The 18,354-nt window shown below is 47.6% G+C and overlaps 1 protein-coding gene across 1 annotated transcript in view; it reads right to left on the bottom strand.

Moving 5' to 3' along the window:
* The window catches only part of LOC135391451 (guanylate cyclase 32E-like), a 709,869-nt gene that overhangs the window by 49,132 nt on the left and 642,383 nt on the right, over positions 1-18,354 (bottom strand). Inside the window, exon 7 of the mRNA XM_064621704.1 lies at positions 8,596-8,731. Coding sequence (XP_064477774.1) covers positions 8,596-8,731 — 136 coding nt within the window. The remainder of the gene's footprint in view (positions 1-8,595; positions 8,732-18,354) is intronic.

Genomic DNA, 18,354 nt, shown 5'->3' with positions numbered 1-18,354 from the left:
GCATGACGGTAGAAACAGACCGGCGGAGGTCTATAATAGCTGCGTGGCCGTCCGTCCCGCATTGGCTCCCAAGTCCGTCGGCCCTGTACCTGTGCGGCGAGGGGCGCAGTCGTAAGATCTTGTGGCGGCTGCCATTGTGTGGGCTGAGTGCCGACAGGCGACGACAAAGGAGGTGACGGGGGTGGGGACCTGCAAACTTTGGCGCATGTCCTTGATGGTGCCGTTAGGGATGACGCTGCCATTTGTATTTCTTCTTGGACCATGTGGCGTATTGCACCGTCATCGTGCCGCACGGCGGGTTGGGAGATGGCCTCGAATGGGCCCGGGACGTGTCCCAGAGCAGCTAGTTCTTCTCGAACGACCCTCCTCACGAGGGCCAACAACGAATCATTACCGAGGCTACCAATGGCCGCTGGTGGGGCACCGGGCGACATGGCGGACGGGGCGAACCAGACAATATAGATAAGCTTCGCTTAGAATATTCTACTGAAAACACCTATTAGGATGAAGTGTTTTTTGCAAATAGTCCCTCTCAAATAGCTAACGTAATGCTAGCTCCCGCGGCAGTATGCCGAGCTACGGGACCCACGGGACACCACAATGCTGGAATGGAGAGAAAGAACGAATAAGCTCTGTACTAGTAATCGATTTGTAATTCTCGACTTACATTCCAATAGCTTTATACTCGCTTCTTATGAAATGACCGATGGTTTCAAAATGACGTGCGACGTCACCCATGTCAATTTCGCCTCGAGCACGTGCTTCGCCACCGCTTAAGGGTCATTATAGGCATTTTTTTCGAACAAGAGATAAACTGATGTTCTGAGGCTGGAACAACACTGAAGGGACAGATACAAACAAAGCCTCAAATTGCCTAAGAAATCAACGATGAAAGATGAAAGTGAAAGATGAAAGATGAAAGATGTATCTGTCCCTTCTGTGTTGTTCCAGCCTCAGAACATCAGTTTATCTCTTGTTCAACAGGTGCCGCTTGCGTCGATTTCCGTCGTATGAATGTGTGTATGAGTGAGCAAATATGTAAGAGTGAAAGGAGGGTGAGTGAGAGTGAGTGGCTGGTTTGTCGTCCCTTCAGACGACGCACCCCGAAAGTCGCTGGAGAGGCGTGTTAGCTTAGCTCAATTGGTGGAGCCCTGGACCGGCAATCCAGTAGATGTGGGTTCGATCCCTACAGCTGGCTAACCTTTTCAGTGACTTTCATCGTTGATTTTTTTCGTGTTTAATCGAAGTTTTAGGCATGTACTCCAAAATAGGCTAGGCGGTAACGCCGGAATAGGCATTTATAGGCACTATCAAATCGATACAGGAGGTTCCCCAGCACCCAATTCGTGCTCATGCATCGAAAAGGCACTATTAGAACCACACGAAAAAAAATAGGTATTTGCCTAGGAATCCGGGATCTAGTTATCGTCTATAATGTGATTCTATGTTGAGCGGAGCTGTGAAACCAGTATAATTTTTCTTTCACGAATTTTAACACCATTTTCTACACCATAGTTCCAGTTCATATTGGGTGTAAATAAGGTGTGTAGGACGTAAACACCTCTTTCAACACCTCACTTTACACCCTTAGTGACCGATATGGGATGAAATGTGGTGTATGTCCATATTGTACCTTTAGTAGTCCTCTTTTGACACCTTTTGCTTCGGTCTGCTCCTCAGTTTCACTGGCCACGAAAATATAGTCCAGGTACGCAAAAGCGCAAACGGCAAACTTGCAAGACAGAGTCTACTAATCTTCGGAACGTCTGCGCAGCATTCTTCAAGCCGAAAGGCATCCGCAGAAATCCAAACAGCCCGAAAAGCGTCGTCATGGCAGTCTTGGGAACGTCCTCGGCAGCCACCGGAATTTGGTGGTACACTCTAAATCGTTTTACACCTTAAAGGGTGTAAATCAAAATGTTCATGGCGCACACCTTTTAAGGTGTATTTTAACACCCTCGTGGCAGTTGGGGTGTAAAGGTTGTAACGCCGAATAGAACTGCTGGGTTCGTGGCAATATGCTGGTAACTGTGTATTGACAATTACCAGCATATTGCATATAATCACATTGAAGTCCATATATGTATTTACATCAAGGTGATTAAATATGTGTGTAAACATGCACAGAAAATCATGTATGGCGTGGCAGCTGTGCATGGGCAATGAAGCACGGCAGCTGTATATATCTTTTCGTGAAATTGTAGACCTTCTCATGAGAAAGCACCTCTCCCATATGCATGTTCATTACTTAGAACGTTGCATTTATTCCTTTCTTCAAGGCTTTGCAGTGTTGTTCCCACAAATATCTAAGCCTTGTAAAATACATTACATTGTTCATTATCCGCGACTCATCAGGATGTTTGGTCCTCTCCTAGCTGTATAGTGTATGCGTTTCGAAGGGAAACACCAGCATTTTAAAGATGTTGCTAGAAAAACTCGACATTTTAAGAATATAACCCTTTCATTAGCAAGAAGACATCAATTTTATCAAATGTATGTGTGGTCGCAGCCCTTCATCAGAAATGCCACATCTACTGATGGTTCCAAGCAGATACTGCTTCAACATGCCCCAGAAGCAATTCAGAGTTACATTCATGATATTCACGCAGAATCTATAGTCTATGTGAAAAGTGCAGTTGATAATGATAACACATTTGCTGTTGGCTGTGTTGTTGCCAAAGAATCTTCCGAGGAGGACTTACCCGTGTTCGTTGAGATTACAGGCATATATGTTATTAACTCTGATACCATTTTTCTCATACAAACATTAACTACAGTTGAGAATGATGAGCACTGTCATGTATTTGTTCTGTCTTGAAAAGAGGAGCAACGTGTTTTAAGAAATTTAAGCACTATCTCAACAGATCTTCTAAAACTGCATATATTATCTGATGGTAGACGTGTTGTAAATCCACGCCACACACTTTTGCAATGTAATTTCCCGTTCCCTGTTGTTGTATATATTTACTTTTGTTAATGTGATCGAAAATAAACATACTCCCTTTATACACCTAGGCGACACACTAATGACCATATTTCACCTGAGGGTGTAGTACACCATTGTTACACCCTCAGGAACTTCCAAAACACAGTTGTAGGGTGTGAAAAGGGTGTGATCTTTGTTAATACACCTATTTTACACCTCTAAAGGTGTAAAACGATTTAGAGTGTACGCTTTCACCATGTCTATTTTGCTGAATAGACGAGCACCAGCCAAATTCATAGTGAAATCTTGAATATTGGGTAATGAATATCGATCCGGCTCGGTGACCACAGTGCCCTGTAGTCTCCACAAGGTCTCCAATCACCCGTTTTCTTAGGGACCATATGCAAAGGCGAGGCCCAGTCACTTTGAGACGGTCTCGCAATACCAATGTCATGCATTTGCTGGAACTCAGCTTGAGCGATCTTGAATTTTTTGGGCGCAAGTCGATGGGGTCGAAAGTGGACGGGGGCACCAGGTGTTTGAATGTGGTGAACCACATCGTGGCGTACTGGCTGGTCCAATACGGAGACTTCGTCAAAGACGGAAATTCGCTGAGGACAGCAGAAAAAGGCGACTGGAGCGAGGAGACGGCTGCGGTTGGAGGAGGCTGACGGACAATGGAGGGACGTCCAGGAGTATGCAAGTTTGTCTTCGAGTCCACGATGGCTTTCAGACCGAGATCGACGACCAAACCAAAGTGGTGCAGAAAATCCGCGCCGAGTACGTTGTGCTTAATTGCAGCAGTTTTGAACACCCACGGAAAGGAGCGCCGAAGTCCAAGAAACAACGTCACCGAACGTTCACCGTAAACCAGAGAGTCGAACCGAAACGTTTATCGGTTCGGTTCGGGTTTAGGTTCGACGATAAGGGTTCGGTTCCGGTTCAGCTCCAGAAGGCAACTATAATGGTTCAAACCGGTTCTTTCCAAACGGTTCGGTTCACGAACCGGTTCAGGGGCCACGGGTGCGAATGAAGCACAATAGGCAGGTTAAAGCAAACTTCCGTTTCTGTGGTACAGTGCTTGAAGTGGACAGGAAGGCGTCAATGGTCGTTCAGGATTTTGAAACGTTGTGCGATATCAAATACAAGATTAGCAGTGGTTACAAGAGGAGCATAACCATGAATTACCGCCTTGGGTTGACTGTCCCCGCACGTAGCTCATGTCGCGGGGGTTAACTCACCCACCGGGTTGTTCTCGCCAGAATCTCGCCAGGAAGAGGCGCCAGGAACATCTCACCAGTCAACCAAGCCAGCTACCTTGGCCATTTAAGTGATAGGAATAATTCATCACCGGTCGGAGTCGCGAATACACGTTAATGACCAAAACGACGCTTCATGGTAGTTGGATTGCAATGGTGCGATCCTGAGCTCGGCGTCTCTATGTAAAAGGCACTTTATTGTGTCAGCACTGACCGCCGCCGTGCTACCATGTCGCGTTAGAGTGAAGTGTCTGTGGAACAAAGACAAAGCAAGTACAAGCAGAGGGTTCAACTAATTTTCGACCCATTGCCGATTTTTAAATACGATGTCAATATGGTTGTTTTTGCTTCTTTTATTTCAAATCCACAAAGAAACCCAGCTTGGCATGTTCTATGGGATGTCAATATGGTTGTTTTTGCTTGTTTTATTTCAAATCCACAAAGAAACCCAGCTTGGCATGTTCTTTTCATTCTGACCAGCATGAGGGTGACTAGCGCTTTACTTTCTAATACCCTAGTCACGCGGCAAACTTCATGCATTAAACGGAATGACAGTAACTTCACCTCCTAACCAACCATCATCTCGAATGACACCGTTCTCTCCCCTGATTTGTTGAAAACAGTAGGCGTACGCCTTTTCTGTTACAATTATGTCCTGCATAATTGTGACAGAAAAGGTTGTGACAAAAACATATATAGATTCATGTGTATGTCTTAGACATTAGTAGTCCTAACAGTTTTCAGTTCCTATCTTTGTTGTTGTTACTTCGTGACTCAAGAAAATCCAGATCATTGTTGCAGGGCACGACTTTTTCGGCAAGCAAAAGGAAGTCTACGAAGCTAATAAATGAAGAAAAAAGAGGAAAAATCGTTTTTACGTTCATGCACAACATGCAAAGTTCGCACTTAATTCCGTGTGAACCGTTATTTGAACCGGTAACCTGTATTTTTTTACCGGTTTAGTTCCAGTTCAGCTCCAAGATGGCGTCGACTCTTCTGGTTCGGTTCAGTTCCGGTTCGGCCAAAAATAACGGTTAATAACGGTTTTCGGTTCAGGTTCGGTTCGACTCTCTGCCGTAAACCGGTGCGGTTTGCAGCTGCGAGGTGGCAGATGGGTTGTCGTAACCGATCCGTTCGAGTAGCAGGGATTAAATTGACTTCTGCTCCGGTGTCGACCAAGAAGCGGCGTCGGGATGTTCTATCGGAGACGTAGAGAAGGCGGCTGCCGCTGCTGAGTGTTGATGGGGATGCGCACGCCGCCGTTAGCGACCCCCAGGACGGTTTCCCGGCCAGGCGCAAGGTGTTTGGCATCTTCGAGCTCTTGCGCTGAACTGCCAGTGGAACCAACAGAACTCCGTCGGATTCTCTTCAGGCACCGGTGAGGAACGACGGGTTCCGTTGGGAGATCTTGGTTTGGTTTGGTTTTATATGGGTTGCGGAAGGTTAGCCACCCTTGACTGACGTCGGCGACGCGTGACGCTGCTTGCCATCGGTGTTGGGCTGCGCACGTGGCAAAACGGACGCAAGCAGGGACGTTAGGTTCCGCACGTCGTCCTGCAGCTCTTCAAGGGCGGTACGACGGCCGCTTTTGTGATCTTCCGCTGGTGCAGACGGAAGTGGGCATGGGGCACGACCGGCAGACGGCGTGTGAGTTTCGGAAAGCTGGACGGTTGAGATAGTCGGAACTGCCACCTTCATTATCTTATGGGCATGCTCCGCAAGTTGGGCGATGGGAAGGGTGGCGGCTGTTGCGAGTAGCATCTGCACAGCTCGTGGGAGTCGCTGCAAGAGGTGCTCCATGAGCAAGGGTTCATCGAAGATGGCGGCACGCTCGCCGAGAAGGTGCTGTAATAGGCGATTTCAGATATTGCTCTTGCGCTCCGCACGAGGGCCCTGCGTCGCCCAAGTCACGCGCATCGCGCAATGCGTCGTGGGAAATGGTTTGCATTCGTTCTTGCCTGCCTGTTGCTCGAAGGAAGGAGGGAAAACCGAAACCGTTTGCGCTCTTCTTCTTCTGTCTGACTCATGAAAACTAAATCCCAAGGTGCAGTGGGGCATTCGCAACACGGCGCTCTCTGGCGGGCCATCCATGCAATTTCTGAAATCGTCTATTGCGAAGGCCGCCGATCCCCAAGGCCCTGTGCGGACAACAGTTGCTGAAGACGCTTGCGTTCTGAGGCGGTAGTTCGTTTGATGATGACCGCCTTCAGCGTATCGTACAGCATAGCAGCGGTTGTCCCACAGAGGATGTCAGCGATGTCTGTAGCGACGTCTGGGGTAGCACCGATACGACATGAGAGTACCTCGTAGCTTGCGAAGTGCATATTTTGCATATTGCCTAGGATTTTCCAGCAAATTTTCCTGTTTACTAGGACATTTGCAGCAAAGCAGAAGCGCACGCACCAGCCAGCGACCAGCGACACGTCAGGCGGGCAGTGCCTTGTTTGCAAAGGACGGTGGAGGGAAATAACACCTTTTTGTGTGTGGTTTTATTGCACATCATGTGGGCGGTGGGCTCAAGCGGGCTGTGTAGGTGCTTAGATTCAAAAAATAATCTGTATAATTTATTACCACGGCGTGTTTATCTTACCCCACGTGATGTCCCGTCTTGTTCCGAGGGGTTGGGGCAGGATGAGACAATCGTCATTTTTGAATTTCTTGTTCCGCTTTTCTCTTAGAACCGGCTGCACCCATTCTTATCAGAAGCTTTAGACATCTCAGAATGTGCCTATGGGTAGTTTTTTTGAAAAATGCGAAAAATAAAAATTCCTTGTTCTTTCGCAAATTTCTGTCTGATCTTGCCCCACCTTCCCCCTAATAAAAACTTAATAATTGAACATTCGTGGCTTTACGTCACGAGGCAACTATGATGAAGAGCGACGCCACAGAGGTTTGTGGGTTAATTTTGCCCTGTGCCTTCTTTAGCGTGCGGAGAAATCTCAACAGACGGCACACCTTATTTAGCGGCCCTCGCGGAAGAAGGGGTGTGTTTCAGTAACTTGTACCCGTAACCCTAGGAATTGCACGTTTTGATACTGTGCGTTCGTTCTTTGATGAAGCATGATAATTCGGAAGCAACGATGAAAGATGGAAGTCACTGAAAAGGTTAGCCAGCTGTACACTCTTAAAAATGAACTTCACCACATAGCACGCTCCTAGCCAACCATAATCCCGAATGACAACGTTCTCGCCCTAGATTTGTTGAAAACGGGAGGCGGAGCCTATTTTGTGCCCATTATGCACGGCACAGAATAGGCTCCGCCTCCCGTTTTCAACAAATCAGGGGCGAGAACGTTGTCATTCGGGATGATGGTTGGCTAGGAGTGTGCTATGTGGTGAAGTTCATTTCTAAGAGTGTAGGACTCGAACCCACATCTTCTGGATTACCGGCCCAGGGCTCTACCAATTGAGCTAAGCTAACACACCTCCCCAGCGACTTCCAAGGGCGCTACTCTCTCTCACTCATCCCCCTTTTACTCTTACATTTTTTCTCACTCATACACAAAACCATACGACGGGATCGACGCAAGCGGCAACTGTTGAACATGAGAGAACTGATGATCTGAGTCTGGAACAACATAGAAAGGACAAATACATGCAGAGCCTCAAATTGCCTAAGAAATTAACGATGAAAGATGGAAGTCACTGAAAAGGTTAGCTAGCTGTAGGACTCGAACCCACATCAGTTCTCTCATGTTCTCTCAAATTCGAAAGCGTTCAGTGAGCTCCTTAGCGTGTAGGAAAACGGATAAACGTGTAATTCATTGCTGCGTTCTAGTTTTGTTGTTTTGCGCTCCAAAGGAATTCCAATGCTTACCACGGCATGTAGCAACGAGCTCGTCGCGTTGAACTTTCTTGTACGAAAGCGTTGCCCTACTTCAATCTGAGGCTGTAAGACGTAGATTACTTGACTTGCCCTTCTCGTCTTTATTCGACGAGGGGAATTTCAGTTTCGCAGGACAAGGATTGCCTTGTGCGTTGTGCCCCTGTGTTGTTGTTTGCTTATTGTCTCTTCTTTTGGGGGCACCTTGCCGTCCTCTCTGGCAGGTGTAACGCCCTTCCTTGAAGGACACGTTCACTCACATAGTTCTAGCAGCCTCAAAATGTACAGTGTACTATGCACAACTCTGGGACTCCGCGCAATCTGATTAGGAGAGATGAAGTTGTTTATTGAGTCCAAATAAGCGTGAAAATAGGGGCACTATGGTACACCTAAACCATGTTGCAATCGCTTGTATAGCTCTCAACATAATATTTCGAGAATAGCATAACAGCTCGAATCTGTACATTCATTCACTCTAGTTCAACGCTCTAAGTACTAACCACTCCCAGTCAAAGCTTCCAGAACCTGAGACACACCAATGAAAATGAAGTAATTGTTGTTGAGAGGGGATGTGGGGTGAGACTCACTTTCATACGTTCTGTCCTTCATGTAGTTGAACATGAGTCTTCCGTCTCTGTAGTTCTCGCCGTTGGTGAGACATTCATTGAGAGCACGCGCGTAGACGTACACAGCGTCGTACAAGTAAGCCCCTTCTGCTGGGATCTGAAACCATGCAACGAAGCAAGTAGCAGTGATGGGCAAAGTACCAGGAAAAGTACTCCAAGTAAAGTGTCAAGTACTTGATAAAGTATGAACTTTAAATACAGTAAAGAGTGCTGGCAGTGCTACATACCTTAAGCAAAGTATAAAGAGAAATGTACTAGAAGTACGTATTAAGTTCTCTCAAATACAACATGCTGTTTTCACGCCACGCCTTTTAGCTCTACGGGGACGTATATACAGATACGTATACGTTCAAATGGAACGTATCAGACAGGTCAAACACGGACGCAAAATGCATGAGCAAACAAGGGGGAAGAGCACGTTGAGGCTTGTCAATTTATTGGCTCCGATAGGATTGCGCACTTGCTAAGATAGGCCGAGGCGCAGTGCTGTGAACACCACATTGAGCACCACAGTGGCGGGACGGATGCGGGCCAGAAGCTAGCAAAGGTCGCGAAAGAATACTTGAAGTACTTAATCGGAAAGTACAGCAAAATATATTTCAAGTGGAGTAGAAGGTAGTAATCAGCAGAATTACTTGTCCTACAGTAAAAGTACCCCAAAAAGTAACTTCAAGCACTGCCCATCACTGGGTATATGTTATGTATTTGCCCTGAAACGTCTCTCAGATAACTGTTGCACGCGATCAGGAGCACGATCGTCAACTTGTCGTTATCCCATAACGCGCGGTAAATGGTGGTGGTGGTGGTGGTGGTGGTGAAGGTGCTCGCCGTTGTAGGCCTCACAGAGGGCAACGTCACGACTAACGCCCTTGGGGAATGTGCGTCCTGGATCGACTTCTAAGGGAACTGCGCCGACATATGTCTGAAAGTATTTGAGGAAAATCCAGAAAAAAAAAATGAACAGCACAGCCACCACCGGGATTCGAACCCTAGTACCTCCCAGTGTCGATGTTTCGTGGCCAGCGGGCTAACCACTGAGCCACGCGAGCTGGCCGCGCATTAAATCATGGGCCGAAGTGACGCGCGTTAAATGCATCACTTCGACCCACGATTCGCAACGACTTCTCGCACGAGGCTATCAAAGCGGCTTTGGAGAGCGCGAACTTTCAATGTAACGATAACGATCGCTATGTGATCGCTATGTGAAAGTTGAAGATCGGGGCCCAGTTTGTTGTTTCCGTGCTGTTTGAGGTCCCTTCTTACTCGAATGAAAAACATAGTCACGCGGTTACCAAGTTGATTTATTCTCCTTTTTGGTCACGGTCGACGCGCCGCACTTAGTAGAAGTTCGTGTGCTATCAGGTCTAGTAGGCATACGTCCACGTAGCCTTAAAAAAAAATAAAAAATACCCCGAAGTGTCGCGTGCAAAGTCCTCTATGCATGGCTTTCACACCTAGAACTTAAGCCATCCTTTGGTCGTACATCACTTGTCAGACGCCTTTATCTCCTGTTGAAGGTCCCTTAGACGGCTCCTTAATTTCCTTCCCGACCTGTCGTTACCCCCAACGCAGCCTTGGAGAGCACGAACACACATAGTTAACAACAAAACAACAGCCTTATTGCTTTCAACCACCGAGGGGTTGGTCAGTGCAAGAGCTGCATTCTAGAAAGTCCCATTACGTCCCGCAACTCCCTCTTTTAAGCAAGACCGTGAGGGCCGCCACACGTGAGCCAGTGGCGTTTATCGGGAGCGTTTGTTCATTCTATGATTTTTCGCCCGCCTCGTGAGTGGTGCCTCTTTTAAAGTAGAAGTCATTGCTGTGCCGGTCAAGAAGCCTGAACCCAAGCGTAATCTGCTTATCGGCCAGCTGGTGCTCGCTATGGTGATATGGCCGCCAGCTGACCGACACGTGCTTTGTCGCAGTTAATGCAACCGGAATAGCTGCTTTACAACCCACGGCCGCCTGTAATATGAGGGTAGGGGGCTTTGTTGCCAAACTGCAAGAATTGGGTGAATAATTAACTAAGAAATCATTATTATTAATTAAGAATTAACTGGGGAGGTAAACATTGCTTCCCCAGCATCGTGTGTCGGAGATTTCCGGGACACGTCAAAAGAACCCCAGGTGGTCGAAATTACCCGCAGTCCTTCCTACCCTGCGGCACGTGCAACATGTCGCACCACAAATAGGCTCACTCACTCACTTCCTTTTTCTTAATAAACATATCTTCCCCCTCACTTTAGGTGTCTCAATTATTATAGCAAGAATTTAAAGACGAAGTGCTCTCGAAGGACGAAATGAGCACGTTCCTTCCATCCTTGATCATGCACATTAGAGGGACTATGAAATGATTTCTTTCTCGTTTCACCAGAAAGAAAACATTTTTCTGAGTGGAGAACCAAAATTGTACCTTCGTCATGCGAGGAGAATTCTCGGGCGCGACTTTAAAGGGAGCGGCTAAGGGAGTACAGCTGGCGCGCGCCGTGGCGAGCTGCCGCGCGGAGACACAGCCAGCAACTTGACGGGATCACGGCCGGGTCCGCGACACCTCATCGTGACGTGTCGTGGTCCCGCCAGCAGCATGGGCCATAGGATCCCACGTATGCGTTCATCGGGAGTGGGAATCTCCATGACGCCAGCTTCCGCGCGATGGTAGCAGTGCGATGACCGCTCTCGGTTGGAACTACTGCACACGAGATAGGGGTACCTTTGGGGTAGTTTGTGGAAGGAACGAGGCGAACACCAGTAAATAATGGGCACACAATTTAATCTAAAACATGAGGTCTGTGCACAGGCTGCCGGCTCACCACAATTGGACGTTGTCCTTGGGGCACAATCTGTGACGGCACAGTGCTGATGGAGACTGTCGATCTGGCTGTTGAGAGGTTGCACAGTCTGAAGTCCGTGTCGAGCCTAGCGACACCAGTTGTTGAATGTTGCCGGTCCGAGCGTTGTCTTGTTGCCCCAGGCGGTTCTGTGACGAGTCGTGGTCGTCCGCCCTCACTTCTCTTTTCTTCTTTGTTTTTGTTTGTTATGGAGCTGTTCCCCTTTTATGGACTATCCGGTCGCCAGTGCCGGATTTTTTTTTTTTTGGGGGGGGGGGGCAAACGGGGAGCATGCCCCGGGGCCCCCATCAATAGGGGGCCCCCAGAACTGCAATTGTCATTGCTTCTTCTGCAAACGATATATGGTTCTGGGTTCTGGCCAAAATGGCATATGCAGGAAGAACTTTCGTGCACTTGGAAAATACCAGTTGAAAGACAATTGTTGAGTTCACTGCCATAAATCAGTTGTTCATGTTCTTAGGCACCTTGAGGCTTGTGTTAACTCAAGCCTCATGGTGACGCACATATAATTGTGTGCGTCTGTTGTGTGTTTCAGCCCCAGAGCAGTTACTTTGTATCGTGTAAGGTTCACGCATAACCAGGGGCATAATGCTGAGGACATGTTCAAAGATTTAATCAGTTTATTCGACGTACAAGGCACAAACATCAAGGAAGGTATGGCAGTCCTACGACAATGCTGCGCCCATGAGTGGAAGGTACAAAGGTCTTCAAGCACGAGCACTACAGAAAAATCATCAGGGTACGTGCACTCTTAAAAATGAACTTCACCGCATAGCACGCTCTTAGCCAACCATCATCTCAAATGATATCGTTATCTGCTCTGATTTGTTGAAAACGGGAGGCGTACGCCTTTTTTTGTGACACTTATGCTGTTCATAATTGTCACAAAAAGGCGTACGCCTCCGGTTTTCAACAAATCAGGGCAGATAATGATATAATTCGAGTTTATGGTTGGCTAAGAGCGTGCTATGTGGTGAAGTTCATTTCTAAGAGTGTGGGTTCCTTGCTCAGTGCGCTGTCTGAATCTGTTGGCAAAATTAGCTGCCGAGTGCTTCCCCGCTGATGTTGCCTTTTTTAGGTGTCCTCGAGCAAGTATACGAGTTCTTTACAGCATCCATGCATAGAAACAAGGTGATTAGCAACATCACCACAACGATGTCCGGCGACTGCTCAGCAAAGCAGCCTGTTCCAGTACCGAAGACGGCCAGCAGCACACGGTTGTCCTCTAGAGCGGTTGCTGTGAGAGCCGTCAGGGGATACTCCGTCTTTTCTTAAACACGCTCGAAGTTATTGCTAGCTATCGAGACGAAATGGCTGAAGTGCGCTTTAAAGACGGCGGTGTCATCGGTTTTGGAACGGGAATTTATGTGGCGTTTTGGGACGATATTTTAGACAGCTTGGACATGACCAGCAAAATGTTACAAAGTCCAAAGATACACATGGACAACAACCTGAAAATGCTTCGACCTGAAGGCGTGAAGCATTCGATCACTATTGCATGGTCGTGGAAGATGCAACTGGAATGAGGGAATGTATCTGCACCAAGAAAGCTCAATCGGCTACCCAATGTACGGCTGACGCCACCACACTCTTAAAAATAAACTTCACCGCATAGCACCTCCTAGCCAACCATAATCGCGAATAATATTGCTATCTTCCCTGATTTGTTAAAGACGGGAGGCGTAAGCCTTTTAATGACAATTATGAACAGCATAAGTGTCACAAAAAAGGCGTACGCCTCCCGTTTTCGACAAATCAGGGCAGATAACGATATCATTCGAGATTATGGTTGGCTAGGAGCATGCTACGCGGTGAAGCTCATTTCTAAGAGTGCAGGCTACCCCGGAACCACGGTTTAGTGGTCCTTCATGGAAATTCCGGAGAAAGAAGGTTCTCCCGGTTCTGGATCAGTTTAGCTTCTCTTGATCAACAGCTGGCCGCGTATGAAGAACTATCGTCCTGGTTCGGTGTCTTTGGAGAAATCTGCATCCTCGGGGTACACGCTTCAGTCTTTGTACTAAAGCATTTTGTAAGACGAGGTCGGTAGCCGGGGAGCGTTCCTCTAGACGCTTTATATAGAGAACGGAGTGAAGGAAGTTTTCCCTTATGTAGAGTTGCTCTTAGTGTATATCTCACTGTGATGGTAGCAGCAGTTCCTGTGAGCTTTCATTTTGGATACCGAGGCTCATTAAGAACATTCATCGGGCAAACGTGACGCACGGCAGACTTAATACCTTGTCACTGTTATACAAAGTGATGTTCTTAAACAGCTTAATTTTACGGAGCTCGTTACCAATTTTTGAGTTAGGAAGTAAACGAAGGTTCCAATTTGCGCTAGCAGCGTAATGTAGTCTTGAATAGCTTGCTAGATAGTAGATAGAAGATCTTAGAAGATGTAAACTATAAAATCTAATGTGAGGTACTCTTTCTGGAAAATGTGTGGTAATAAACTAACCAGCTGCTCTACATTGACCTTTTTCATATACGTATATATCTCACTGAATATTTGCACCGAGGTCGGGCATCTCTATGACCATAAATTTTCTTTATGAAGCACCATGAAAAGTACTGATCAGGCAGAAGGGCCCCCACCATGTACGATGCCCCGGGCCCCCACCACTGTAAATCCGGCACTGCCGGTCGCCATTCCCACTCCCATCCCTTGCTTAGGAAAAAGCCGGCAAAGTAATGAAACGGCTTCTTGGGATCGGCGGTTTCGTGTCAAGCCGTGATCGCCTTCCCTCTTCCCATCTGTCGCTTCAGTTTACGTACCTCGCTTGCCTACGCAGGCGACGGCTATTCCCTGCTTCGGAAAGAATCAGGAAAACAGGGAAATTGCTAAAAAGAGAGCTTTCTCCGCACTGTCTTTGTGGTAGACGTTGGTTCGTCAACAGTTAACTTAGTCCTGGATGGGGGCGTTCAAAACAATGTCTTGCTGTCCATTCTTTCAAACGGCCGCTGTCACTCCTGGGGTGCTCATACACACACAAAGGAGATGCTCGTAGAAGTATACGTTTGGCCTGGTCGCTGGGCACATCTGGAGAGCCCATTTAGTGATTCTAGGAACCTCGCATCCTAGGACAAACGGTGCAGTCTGTTTGCCTTTACATTTCACTTGGCGTCTTGTACTTTGAAAGTCTGTCTTTCACAAGAGTGCCGGACAGCTGTACACAGATGTCCACAACTACATACCCGTTTCTGATACCTGGCAAGGTCAGCCCAATCTTAGATACTAGGGAAACTATATACATTTTTCCAACTATTTTGGATTCCTTAAATATTTACAACTTGTATTCCTCGACTTCGGAGGGGATATCTACATGCTGTGATTGTGGGTGTCGGGAGTGTCCCATATCTACATCTGTTGTCACCTGCTCGGTTTGAGAGATACGTTCAAACAATTCGAGCGTCGCAAAGCGATCTGGCCATGCGACGCCTGACGGGAGTATGTCACACGTTTCTGACGTGTCAACATTTTGGAGTTTACACGCTTCTGTGGAATCAGCCGCTTTGTCATTTTGCTCGGAATTGGCGGTCGTATTCGATATCATTTGCAGTTCGTCATCGGGATAGGGACCATGTCCGTGAGCTCTTAGCCGATTTGCATGCACAATAAATGATGCTGGACTCCTTCCCGCTCTATGCAACCCCTAGACGACGGATGTTACGACCTCCATGACCCGGTAGGGGCCCTCCCACTTAGGCTGTAGTTTACGTGAGGTGCCCCTTTCAACATGACCTACTTGAAGGTAAACTCGCTCTCCAATATTGAGTTCTGGGTCCTCGGGTTTGCATCATGAATTTTATTTCGATTGTCCGTGGCCTTGCTCGAGTCTCCTGCGCGATATCATGTTCTACCTGCAAACGTTGTGTCAGTTCTGCTTCGTAGTCGTCCTGTGTGCCATAGTTCACAACCCGAGGCGATGCGAAAACCTCCTGTGGCAAGTTGGGATCCCTCCTGTATGGCAGATAGAACGGAGTCTCGTTTGTGGTCTCATGCGTAGCCGAGTTGTACGCGAACATTACGTACGGGACCCATTGGTTCCAATCCCGTTGGCCTCGCGATACAAAATGCGAATGAAGCCCTTTGATGGTCTGATTCAGCCGCTCTACGCTTCCGTTTGCTTCCGGGTGATACGGTGTCAGTTCGCAATTTTTTTATGCCTAACAACCTACACACCTCTGACATGACTTTAGAGGTGGAGTTCGAGCCTTGATCTGTGAGAAGCTGCTCTGGAATACCGTGCTTTAATGCTATTGTTTCTACTAAACTTCTAGCAACTGTCTCTGCTTTCTGATCTCGAATGGGAATTGCTTCGGCATATTTGCTGCCGTGATCCGCAAAGACAACTCGTACATACTTGTTCCCCTCTGTGGGGGAACGGCCTACAATATCCATTGCGGTCCTTTCGAACGGATGGTTCACTTCGTCGAATATCGGCAGAGGTGCCCGCTTCTTATGCTTCGCGGTTTTCCTAAGTTGGCAACAGTTGCAACGCGCACAATACTCGGCGATTTGTTTTTTCATGCCTATCCAAAAGTACCGCTTTTCAGTCCTCTGGCGAGTTTTCTTTGTCCCATAGTGACCCGAGTAAGGAGCGTCATGAAAGGCCCTCAAGACATCCTGCACGAACGTTTTCGGAATGACCACCCGTCCGGTATCCACTGCCATTCGACTGCGACCCGAATGTCGCGTAAGTCTACAGAGTAACCTGACCTCATCCAAAATATACCCCGTGACGGATCCTGATTCCCTGATTTCGCTTATAATGCCTGCCACCTCCGTGTGATCGCGCTGCTCCTTCCTGATTTTCTCTCCATCAATAGTTGGCACGTACGCAGTGATCATGTTTATCTGTGCTGAGGTGGAACGGCTGAGTGCGTCTGCGTTCGTATGTGCTCGTCCAGCCTTATGTTCTATATCAAACTCGTACTCTTGCAACTGCAGGTTCCATCTGGCCAATCGACAATTTAGATCTCTAATGTTCATTAACCATTTAAGTGGCCGACAATCAGTTACAATCGTGACTTTTCGGCCACACAGGTAACACCGAAAATGACGGACAGCCCATATTACCGCTAGGCATTCTCTTTCTGTTGCACTGTAGTTCTGTTCTGTTCTGCCTTGTTAAGTTGTCGGATTGCAAGAGCAACAGGGTATTCGCGATTTCCGTATTTTTGAGATAGCACTGCTCCGACAACGTATTGAGATGCATCTGTAGTTAATGTGAAAGGTTTCACGAAATCAGGATACCTTAAAAGTGGTGCTGTTAAGAACGTGTCTTTCAGGCATTGAAATGCTCTTTCTGCATCCTCAGACCATTGGAACTTAGTGTATTTGGAAGTCAGGAGTGTCAGGGGTTTTGCCGTTTTTGCAAAGTCTGTCATATGTTCACGATAGTACCCAACCAGACCTAAGAATTCCCTGACAGTGCGCACATTCGTTGGCCTCGGAAAATTTCTAACAGCCTCTTCCTTCGCAGGATCAGGTCGCACACCCTCAGAGGGCACGATATGACATAAATACTTGACTTCGGACATCACGAACTGACACTTTTTCGGTTTCAACTTCAGCCCTACCTCACTAAGCCTATTTAGAACGGTCTCGATGTTCCTAATGTGATCTTCGAATGTAGAACTATAGATAATGATGTCATCCATGTAGACGTGGCATGTCTTACCTGATACTTATATCATGTCAACAACTGAGAAGTACCCAGCGGAACCCAATTGGTCTTGTGTTTCTTAGATGTTTGGTAGTGGGTAGGGATCGACCTTAGTTACACTATTTAGCTTTCTATAATCAACCACGAAATTAAACGTGCCATCTGACGTTTCAACAAGCAGGGCAGGAGATCTCCATTGGGACTTTGAATGTTCTATTATCCCCTTCCTCAACATCTCATTTACCTGTCGAGCCATCTCCTCCGTCTGAGAGTAAGGCTGTTGTCGTCGATATATTTTGAGCAACGATCGAACCGCGGACGACACGTCGTCAGACACTGTCTGCCTGCCGATGTTGTCATCCAAGTCTGTCATATTGAAGCGACATTCTGTCAACTCGCGTCTGTCGCTGTCGATCGGCGCAAGGTATGGTGGCGTCTTCCGTCGGCGTCGGCGCCATGTCAGTGTCGGTGTCGTGTCGGTCCAGTGTGACAGCGCCATAACAAAACTGCAGCGGATGCAGGCAATGATGTCGTTGATCCAAAAACTGCAACTGAAGAAGCCGGTTATTGACACCCCGACTCGATGGACGTCAACGTCGCAAACGATAAGACGACTGCTGGAGCTATGCAAATTCTGCGACGACTTGCTCACTTAGCCCAACTCGTTTACATCGGATGACTGGACTAACGCAGCAAGTATTATTCATGCACTGGCTCCAGCAGAAGCAGTAACCAAGCGACTACAAAGCAAACAGCTTGTAATGGGAGATTCCCTGGGTGTGTGGATCGAGTGCCGCACGGAGGCTGCAAACGCAGGTACACCTCTGGCTGGTGCGCTTGAATCGCCCATGGGTAAGCATCAAAATACTCTGCTGGAAAATGCTTCTGCTGGAAAAACTTTTGCACTGAAATATTCCTTGATCCCCGATACCGCGGCCTGTTAACGGATATCGAGAAAGAAGGGGCAAAACAGCGTCTTTGCAGCGTTTGTAGCACTATGACGCGGTTAGCTGGGGATCTATCGTGATCTCCAGGGGAAGTTCCTGATACGCAGCCATGTCATTCCCATTCCGACGGCGGTCACGTCGACGAGCTTGAGATTTTTCTGAGCGAGCAGGAGCAGTCGACCGCTGTAGGCGCACCTTTCTGGAGAAATGAAACGGAGAAGCTTATGCAGCTTCTGCAGTTGTTCTCGTGCGAACCGC

The sequence above is a fragment of the Ornithodoros turicata genome, chromosome 4, assembly GCF_037126465.1.
Source record: "Ornithodoros turicata isolate Travis chromosome 4, ASM3712646v1, whole genome shotgun sequence".
Classification (NCBI taxonomy): domain Eukaryota; kingdom Metazoa; phylum Arthropoda; class Arachnida; order Ixodida; family Argasidae; genus Ornithodoros; species Ornithodoros turicata.
Note: the sequence above shows the minus strand (reverse complement) of the source record. Positions and strands in the feature narration are given on the sequence as shown.